This window comes from Echinops telfairi, unplaced genomic scaffold (genome assembly GCF_000313985.2).
Source record: "Echinops telfairi isolate 266 unplaced genomic scaffold, ASM31398v2 ScPeMD7_7400;HRSCAF=8409, whole genome shotgun sequence".
NCBI classification, from domain to species: domain Eukaryota; kingdom Metazoa; phylum Chordata; class Mammalia; order Afrosoricida; family Tenrecidae; genus Echinops; species Echinops telfairi.
Window position 1 is genome coordinate 10,177,310 of NW_022111300.1, and position 10,376 is coordinate 10,187,685.

Genomic DNA, 10,376 nt, shown 5'->3' on the forward strand with positions numbered 1-10,376 from the left:
TGATGCCAGGGGCTTAAGTGGAGAGCAAATGATGAGGGCAATGAATGTACAAATGTGCTTTACACAATTGATGTATGTATGGATTGTGATGAGAGTTGTATGAGCCCCTAAAAACAATAAAAACAAAAAAGCAACAACTGTGGTGTGTACTTGTGCTTGCTATTCTCTGCCCCTTTTAAGGCCCGAGGGGTTGGGCCTGCCAGGATTGGGGCCGGAAACAGAAAGCAGAAACTAAAGGCTGAGTAGTGATGGAACAGGGAGTGGCCAGTAAGAGCACCTAGGACAGTGTTAAGAGCATCCAGGAAAAGTCTCAGGAAGACGTACGTCAATGATAAGAAAAAATGTTGAACACTAACGGGAACAACATCTGCCAGAACCTTGAGGTGGAAGAACATAGTTTAGTGCTGACTTAAGAATGAAAGGAAGAAAATGGTAAGCAATGAGATTGCTGACATGAGCAGACACAGACCACAGAGTATCTTGTAAATCAAAGTAGAATATGGATCTTGGGGGAATACCAAGGCCAATCAGCCTGACACAGATCACAAAGACAGCACTCTTTATAACCCACTTTGGTGACAAGTGAATGGGGTCTTAAAGCTCAGGTGCAAATACTGGTCTGTCCCACATTGGGAGGAAAGAAGAGTGATGGAACTGGAAAGACATATGCAAACAAGCAGTTCCAACGGACTAATGAACCAAGCAGACATCAGTCTCCACCCTCCTGGGACCAGAAGAATTGGATGGTGCCTGATAACCACTACCAACTGCTCTGAAAGGGATCACATTAGAAGTCCTACATATAGAGGAAGAAAGTGGAACAGAATTCATATCATAAAAGAGATCACATTTATCATTCAGATAGAGACTGCAGAGACCCTCAAGACTATGGTCCCAAGTCCTCCTCATGTGTGCAACTGAAATCATTCCATGTCAACAATTTAAGATCAAAAGGTCAGTATTACCCATGGACACAGGGTTTGAAAGGAAGGAGGGATGGAAACAGGAAACACAGGGAGGAAATGGGATAAGTGATGGACACTAAGGGGATTGAAAGAGTGAGTTGAAACAAAATGTGTATCAATTGTTGGCTGAAAATTGATCTCTTTTGTAAACCTTTACCTAGTTCATAATAAAAAGTGTGTGTGTGTGTGTGGGGGGGGTAGAATTTAAAATCTACCCAAGGACAGTAAAAAGGAAGCAAAGATAAAGAAATAAGATTAAGAATCTTAGGAATTTAGATCAAGGATCTTGGGAATTGAAGGAATATGAAACTGGAGGCAGTCTGACCTGTGGGAGAGAAGATCATGCTCTACTTCCTGGTATTCCAAAGCAAACTCACTACCGTTGCGTCAACCCAGACTCAGAGAACTGCTCTGAGGGCTTCCAAAGAGGTGACTCGCTATGGAAGTTGGAGAGGACTACAGAGCAGTGAACAAAGTAGAGAGAGATGTAAGAGAGTTTACTAGTACATTAAGTAAGGGATAAAGAGGAGCTAAGGAGTATCCACAATTAGGGCTTGAGAATTTGGGTGAACTGGTGATGTATTCTTTGAGATGAGAAACATCAGAAAGAAAAGAAGGACAAGAAAACAGAAGAAGAAATGGATAGTGAAAACAAAATAAAAAGATTTCTTTGCCATAATTTGGAAACTTCTATATCAATCCCACCTTACATTTGAGCTTCTAAATAGAAGGCAATGAGGAATGATTACTAAACACATCAATTTGAATAGCATACCACGTGAATATGAAACAGAGGGTTAGTTCTTTATTGGTTAAGAGCCAGGCAGCCTAGGGTCAAACTTGGCATTGGAGGCGTACTGGTTACGAGTTAGACTGCTAACTACAAGGTCAGCAACATCCATAAAGAGCTAAAGTCTCAGAAACCCACAGGGGCAGTTCTACTCTGTCCTACAGAGCCAGAATCCACACAATGGCAACGAGCTTGGCTTGAGTTTTCTGGGTGGCCTTTGGGCAAGTTACCTAACTGTCTGTGACTGTGAGCCTATCTGTAAGAGAAGAAACATATCAATAATTTAAGCTATTGCATAAATTTGGTTTAAAGAATAAATGAGTTAAATATATATAAATTGTACCAATCAAGCACATAAATGAGCTATATATTCCTATATTTGCTATGATACTAGATAAAATCATTTATGGATTCTTGCTATGCATTATACTGGAACAAACATGGAATACATACTACTTGGAAAACTCAGGATCTGGAAGACTATCCCAATCCCAAGCCATAAATCTTGGGAATAATAATAATCAAATTATACTAAAATTTAAGACAACAATTATACATGAGATCTGAATTCTGTCTACAAGTATTTTAGTTTTTCATCTTAAGAAGTCAATAGCAAACAATGTAAGTAGTTCAGGGCAGGGTACTTAACTGTTTTCTTTAATACAACACAGGGCACAAGATTACTGTAATTTTTAGGCACAAAGAGCGGACTCAGTTACCTTCAGCTCTTGAATTCCACTCATATAACCACTTTTAATTTGCCTTACTACTAATTGATTGTCTAGAAAATGTTTGTAATTGTTTGTGAATGAACTCACTGATTTCATAGTAGATATGTGATCCAGGTGTCTACATCAGCTCGGAATCAGACACCTTGGTTTCCCCACTGACATGTCCCTCTATGAAACAGCTCTTTTGTAGTAACAAATATTATGCATGTCACCACTTCGTATTCTTATATATTGGATAATAATCTGTTCAATCATTAATATAGGCATAAATACCATCAATATGACCGCTCTATCATATAATCTGAACCAAGAGACTTTTATTCCAGGCTTAAAAAAACAAACACTGAAAAAAAAAAAAACCACTGAAATTTGGATATAGTTCTGATATAATTTCTTGCTTTGATGCAAGCTATGTGAATTAATCTTTCTATTTCTCTGGCCCTTTTCAACACTCTTTCTGAAAGTTCTTTGTGAAGACGTTGTTTTAGATGTCTATTGCTGAAAATGGTGTTCAACTCTGAATGTCCTAAAACCACTGAATTGCGGACTTTAAAAAGGAGTGAATTGTATCTAGTATTAATTACAGCTAATTAAGCTCTTGATTTTTAAAAGTCCACTGAGAATGAAGTGAGCAAGTAATACAACATAATCTCCCTTGCAGTTAATAATCAAAACACCTTAGCTACTGACCTTCTCAAAGTTACCCATGTGTGACATAAGCAAGCATGTGCTGAACCGAAGCAATGAAAGCTCAAGGCACATTTGGGCAGCCCCAGAGTACTGATGCTCAGTTTAAATTAATGTAACATTTCTTCACAGTTCCTTACCATTTAGCAAGTGAACCTAGGAGTCTACTCTGGCAAATCAGCTTATGATAAAAATGGAGAGTTCATCATAAATTCAGAGAGAACAAATTCAATTATAGTTTAGTAGATTCACTTACATTCACATCATGGGTAAACCTAAAGTCTAAGAAATGTGATAATTAAAAAATGATGAAGTAATAATTATTTTTACTACTTAAGTTTTATTCTTAGAATATTTATAGATAACCCTAGATCATGTATCACTAACTGAGTGTAACAAGATAAATGTTACTGCTAAAAGGTAGATTCATTAGATAGACAATCAGATATATAGAGAGCTACATAGATAGATGTATACATACACACACATATATACATACACATACCTATATGGACCAAGACCATTTGCTTGACGGGGAAACCCAGGCGCAGGGATAAATGTACATAGCTAGGAAGTGGCAGAGCCAGGAATGAAATTTAAGCCAATCATATTCCAAAACTCATGCTGTCTAGTATTCAAAGCAGAATTCTCATCAAAGAGCTGAAATGTTAACTTCAAACCAGTTTTCTTTTTCTTTTTCTAAAAAAAATAACCCTACATGTAACCTGTAAAGCAGGGTTCCTCCCTGAGCAGGAATGTATTACCCTTCAAAATTTTCAAAATAGTTTGTAAAATACAACTGTGGATTCCGAAACCAAAAGTTCCCCACAAGTGTAGTTATGTATCTGTGCCAATAGGTTGCATTAAAGAGTGATTTTTGTTTGTTTTCTTGGTAATGCTTGTGTTGGTTTGTTTTTTACCTTTTGCCACGTCACACTCCTTTATCATTTTGAGAAAGTTGGAAATTTCTCTATCTAGTCTCTGTTGACATGTTTGTGCTTTCTGAAAAGAAAAAAAAAGATAAATTAAAATAATGGCTATATCAAAACCCCCACTGTCATCGAGTCAATTCTAAGGCCTTAAATATGAATGGAAGTAGGGAAATATCATCTTTTGCTCAAGATGAGCTGATGGTCAGAACAACCAACCTTGAGGTTAGCAGTCCAATGCTTTCCAAATAGTGCCACCAGGGTTCCTGATTTCTCTAAATTTTATATATATCCAACAGCTATGTACAGAAACCCTACAACTTCCTTAATTACTGCTATTATCCCCTTTTGTCATAGATGTTTGATCATTTACATTTCTATAACCCATTTACTCATATTTTTCAGTAAGTCTAGCTAATTCCACCCAGAAATACAAAATACACTTCCTTAGACATATACCCTAACAGCCGTTGTTAGTGAACATGAAACAAACAGTCCTAACATTGGGAACTCACAGGCTGATTCTGACTCAGCAAAGTATACCGAGACCCCACACTGCCAGACCAAGACGATCATTTTCTTAGAAGTTAAAGCTTACAAAAATATGGCAAAAACCAATTACAGAAATTATTCTTCATTGTAATTTGAAAATTCTGCATTTTTAAGTCCCTAAAAGCAAAACATAAAAGCAAAGTTCCATGATATAGCATACAAGTCATATGCTTGTGGATTTTTTTATTTGGAAATCAGACACATCCATTTATTGTATTATCTATGCTATTCTGATGTTTATTTATAGCTTCTCTTTGGTACTATTGATTTGGTATGGGGCTGCTAACTGCAAGACTGGGGGTTCAATTCCACCAGTCACTCTCTGGGAGAAAGATGAGGTTATCCAATCCCGTGATGACTTAAAGCCCATGTAGGGTAACTTTAAGTTAGAACAGAATCCATGGCAGTGTGTTGGGCTACTAACTATAAGGTCTGCAGTTCAAAACCACCAGCTGCTCCATAGGAGAAAGAGGAGGCTTTTTACTCCCATGAAGAGTTGCAATCTCAGAAACCCATAGGGGCAGTTCTATGCTGTCCTATAGGGTTGCTATGAGTCACCGAGTGAATGAATGAGCTAAAAGAAGTGGGAAGAGCAAAAATTATCATTGTAAATTCAGTTAGTTATGGCAATAATTCCCAAACCAATGCTAATTGGTTCCGACTCACAGCAACTCAACTGGGTTCCACAGAGTTTTCAATGACTGTTTGAAATGAAGTCTGTTAGTCTTTCTTCCAAGGTGCCCCTGGATGGACTCCAACCTCCAATCTTTCCATTAGCAGCCAAGTGCATTAACTACACACTCGGGGACTTTATAGCCCCCAAAACAAAACGGAACAAAACCCCAAATGCAAATGACCAACCACTGCCAGTCCATTGATTTTGGACTCAGAAGAACCACAGAGAACAGAATACAACTGCGCCCCAGGGTTTCTGAGACGGGCCAGCTTTAGGGAACAGACAGCCTCATCTTTCTCCTGTGGAGAGACTGGCGGTTTTGAAGTGCCAACCTTTTGCTTAGCAGCCCAACACTTAGCCCAGTGTGCCAGCAGAGCTCTTTAGGGCCTCCACAAAACCCGGACCTTCATAGTGTGTGAATCACCTTGCTGTATGTAGAACCACCTTGCTGCCTAGCCCGATGATGTTTCGCTAGTCTGTGCTCATCTCAACAGGTCCGTCGCACGGAAATTTGTTCATGCAACATTAGATTCATCGTATCTATGCACCAAGAGGAGACCGATAAGCACTTTTCTCACCTCATTAATTATTTAGTGCCTATGAAGTTCAGCTGAAATACAAATTATTCATGACATGTTTCTTTCCCTCTTGATGTTGTTTTTTTTTAGAGTGCTAGTCTAACAGTGCAATTCATTTGCTTAAGTTTTAGGAGAGGGAGAATCTCTACACGATACAATAAAAAACACCACAAATGGGGAATGGATGCTTGCTAATCGTTAAAGTCCTCTCATGTGAATACAAGTTGGAGGCAGGAAAAGTCAATCTGGGGGAACTGAAAGCACGCGGACCAGACACACCCCTCATAAATTTATGAACAGAACATCATTCTCTCTCTAATATTCCTCAGTGTCACTGTTCTCTCTTTCCCTGTCTATGGTCAGAGTTAGCTGCACTGACTTTATTGACAAACTTTGAGTCTGTAACCAACGAGACAGACGACAACAAACGTGGGGTTAAAATAAAAAACAGGAAATAGCACCACTAAATCACACTGCTCTCCCTTAGCGTATCTATCTAATATTGACTAAATGCAAAAGACATAATAGGTCAGCTGGAAAAGATTCAATATCACATACTGTTTTATAATTGGGTATAATGTATTTATTCTACATAATAGTACTGTTTAAGTGACACTAAAGAGAGCAGAATTATTTTATTAACCCAATGAAATATTCTCCAATATAAAATTTGTTCTAGTTTTTAATATCTTCTGCTTCCTTTTCTATTACAGTTTTACTACATTTTTGTTGTTGTTGTTTTTTTAAATGTTTTTCTGTACATGAAATTCAGGATTGGTAAATCTATAGAGACAGTAACTGGACTCATGGTTCTTTGGGGGTATGGCAGGGAAGGCTTGGGGTACGGAGGCATGGTATGGGGAGCTAACAATGATGAATACAAATATGAAGACAATTTTCTAAAACTGATTGTGGTGATGACTATACAACCCTACTTGATATGACTGAACTATTCAATTGTATGATAAGTGAATTATACACCAATACAACTGTTAAAAATATATAACTCATTCTACAAGGCGTCACGATTCCCTTTTTGTCACTATTGGTTATAGTGTGAAACCTAAACATGTCCTCATGAAAATGAATGATTATCAGTTCTTCGCAGAGCCCAGGGGTGTGCTCGTCTTTATTTCTATGCCACTCACACCAAGTCAAGGACTTGTGTATGTTTCCTTTTTGAATTATTCTACACAAATATGATCCCGCTACAGGTGATGTTCTAATACCTAAACTTTGACATCATTATTTTAACCCACGTTATCTGGGCACAGCATACAGAAAAGGGTAAGCCCAGTGACTGAGAAGATGTTGCAGGTGCATATCACCCTGTTTACCTGCTAGTTTGGCTGCTTTAGGTCAATGCGCCCTCCTTGATGATGCCTGACCCATGGGGCAACTTAGAAATGTGTATCAAGTGGATGCACAGCTAGAGAGGAGCGGATAGCACCAGAGACTGGTAATTAATTCTATTTGCTACAGATAATGTCCATTTCATTAATTCGATCAGAAAAGACCTGTGGCTGCCTGAGAGACGGGGAGAGGGGACTGCTTCAGAATGAGTTCAAGGGAAATTGCAGTGGCAATTACACAAGATATATAGATCTGTCATAACCCATCAAAGTGAAAATTCTAAATGAATGAATATTATTGTATAACAACGATGCCTACTGTTGATGTAAAATTTTAAAATAAAAGATTGTGGCACACTGGTGACGTTCCCCTCTGCAGAAAACAGCCAGTGTGGGGAGTGCTGGATTCCTCGTCCTCATCTGCAAGTCCTGCGGACGTCAGTCAACCCTATTTCAAGAGTAATTCCACACTCCATCATTCTTTAATCTAACTCGGTCGAGAATTTATTAATTTTGTTACCGAAAGATTTTCATGGCCCTTCTCTGTAATTTTAAAACATGTTTTACGTTATAATCATAGACAAAAGTAAAAAGAAAAAAATCAAGACAAAGAAGTACGCAACCCTCTCTTACATGCCTATCAAGTCTGCAGCCCTCCTCGTTCTCCAGTCCCAAAGCGACAAAACTAATAACCACTGTCTTTCCAGATATGAGGGTGCAAAGCCTCCCCCTAGGTAGTAGCATGTTAAATATACCCTTTACACTATGTCCTTTTCCCTTATCTGTCCTAAAGATGCCAGTGTCTTAGTCTAGCGGGAGAAAGCCTTCCACTTGACCTGGCATGTTGACTAGAGACTTCTGGCCTCCTACAAAGAAGAATTTCTGCTTCCTGAAGTCATCCGCATGGTGTTTCTGTTGTAGCACAACTAGGTAACAAATAGTATGCCCCTGAAAGGACAGTTGATGGAATTATGGAAGTTAATGACAATTTGAATGAGGGATCAGAAGTAAAAAGAGTTACAGAGAAAGAAAGAGATACAGAAAGTAAAAACAGTTATAGAGTTAGAATTAGGCTTTATCATTGTAAAGAATGCACACTGCACAAGCAATAGAATATAACTCAATGTGGATGAGAAATGTGCTTCTGGTGAGACTTTAACAGAAAGTGATGGCCATGTGATTGGACAATAGAGGACAGGTAATGTTTTTCTTGCAGTGGCAAAGAATTGGTCTAAATTATGTTCAGATGTTTGATGGATGGCGCTATCCATGATAAACTGGGATATCTGGATGAGGAGATTTCCAAGGGTCAGGAGAGCTGTGCCGTGGAAATGTGATCCATCAGGACAATGCACCTACTCCTTCTTTAAGCGCAGCAAGAGCTGCTCCTCCTTGCCACCTCTGGTAAAAAGGGAGAGTCTGGAGAGAGAGGGGCTTAAAAATGCATGGTACAAAATGAAAACAGAATTTTTAACAATTTGGAAAATTCTGCTGTCCAAACAAAGAGCACATATCCTTAGTGTGTTCATTAAGGATGTGGCTACTACACAATTTTTTGGTAAAAACTAGTAAGGTAAGACTGAGACTGATGGATCTAACCAACGGTAACAAAACACCCACCCGCTAAGACTGAAGGGGACAGAGAAAGAGCCAAAGGGAAGGTTACCATCTGCCTCTTGGAATTCTACAGACGGAAAATCGGTCAATGGTGGTACATCTGCTGTCCTCCAAGGAAAGGAAAGGACCATCCTTGAGAGCAGCTTGGAGGTTAGCAGAACGCCTGGCAGGAGCACAGGGCCTTCTACGCTTCAAAGGGCATGGCCCCAGCCTCAGAGCTTTCAAAGAGTTAGCCATTCACCAGCTCAAGTCTAGAATGTGGGTCTGCCATTAAGGTGTAATGGTGGGGATGCTCAGAGTTGAGGGGGTAGACTGCCATACCCCGGGAGAGATAGATCGGTTTTGTGATTAATGATATTGTTTGGTTTAGGGGCTACCTTGGAGTCTCTAGATGTCTAGAACAAATCTGTGCCACAGACTGACCTCAGGATTTATTTGCACCTTGGAAACTCACGGATCAAGGTATCTTAGAGTCCGCTTACAGCAAGCTATAGTTATCATACTTCTAAGTTCATCTCAAAATTAGTCTATTTTAGACTTGCCTCTAGTGCTAGAGACATAGTCAAGGTTCATACTATTCACTTTCCTTTGAACACAAATATGCTATAATCTGAAAAAAAAAACTGAGGATGTTTAAAAATGGCTAAAACTCTCATTGGCTTCAGGTGTTATAAAATCTAGAAGATGAAAAAAAATCGCGGTTTTAAGGCTAACATACAAGGGTAAGTCAAAAAGTATTTCCACCACCGTGCCACTGCATACATGAGCAGGTCTATTCCAAACAAAATGTGCTTCATCACATCTCTGTGATCAGCATGAGGCTCCAGACATGCTCTCTAAGTAATACACATTTTGAGCTTCATTAGGGTGCTTTCAATAATATGTTCAGTCAATACAGTGTCTTCCAAGGTTAGGGTGCCTGTTGTTTGGAGTTCCAGAAAGGGTAATCTTTTCTTCAAGGACCCAGGACAATCATGAAGAAGGTTTAAGAAAATTAACGACTGCCTTAGAGGAAAAAGGCCAGGACCATTGTGCCACAGAAAGTTGTTCCATCAGGACAAAGCGCCCGCTCATTCTTTAGGGGCAGCAAGAACTGTCCAAGGAGGATGCCACTGGGAGCATTATTCTACCCACCTTACAGTCCTCATCTTGTTCCTTCATACTGCTCTGTGTTCACACAACTTACAGAATATTGCAAAGGAGCACAATGTTGGGCCCCTATGGCTACAACAGGGCTCTTCTCAGAGAGTGCAAACTCCCTCGGGGAAGGGCCAGAGAAGGGGAAACACAGATCCAGCCACGGACACACCTATAAGGAGGACATGTCAAAAAACTATAGTGTCCCATTTTATTTTTGTTTAATAAAAGTTTCTATGATTTGGTAGCAATATGTTTATCTGGCCTTATTTTTTTTAAAATCATTTTATTAGGGGCTCATACAACTCTTATCACAATCCATACACACATTAATTGTGTAAAGCGCATTTGTACATTCATTG

General features: G+C 39.1%; 1 protein-coding gene across 1 annotated transcript in view; it reads right to left on the minus strand.

Moving 5' to 3' along the window:
• The window catches only part of OSBPL1A (oxysterol binding protein like 1A), a 244,562-nt gene that overhangs the window by 138,643 nt on the left and 95,543 nt on the right, over nucleotides 1-10,376 (minus strand). The window contains exon 14 of the mRNA XM_004702913.3: nucleotides 4,094-4,175. Coding sequence (XP_004702970.1) covers nucleotides 4,094-4,175 — 82 coding nt within the window. The remainder of the gene's footprint in view (nucleotides 1-4,093; nucleotides 4,176-10,376) is intronic.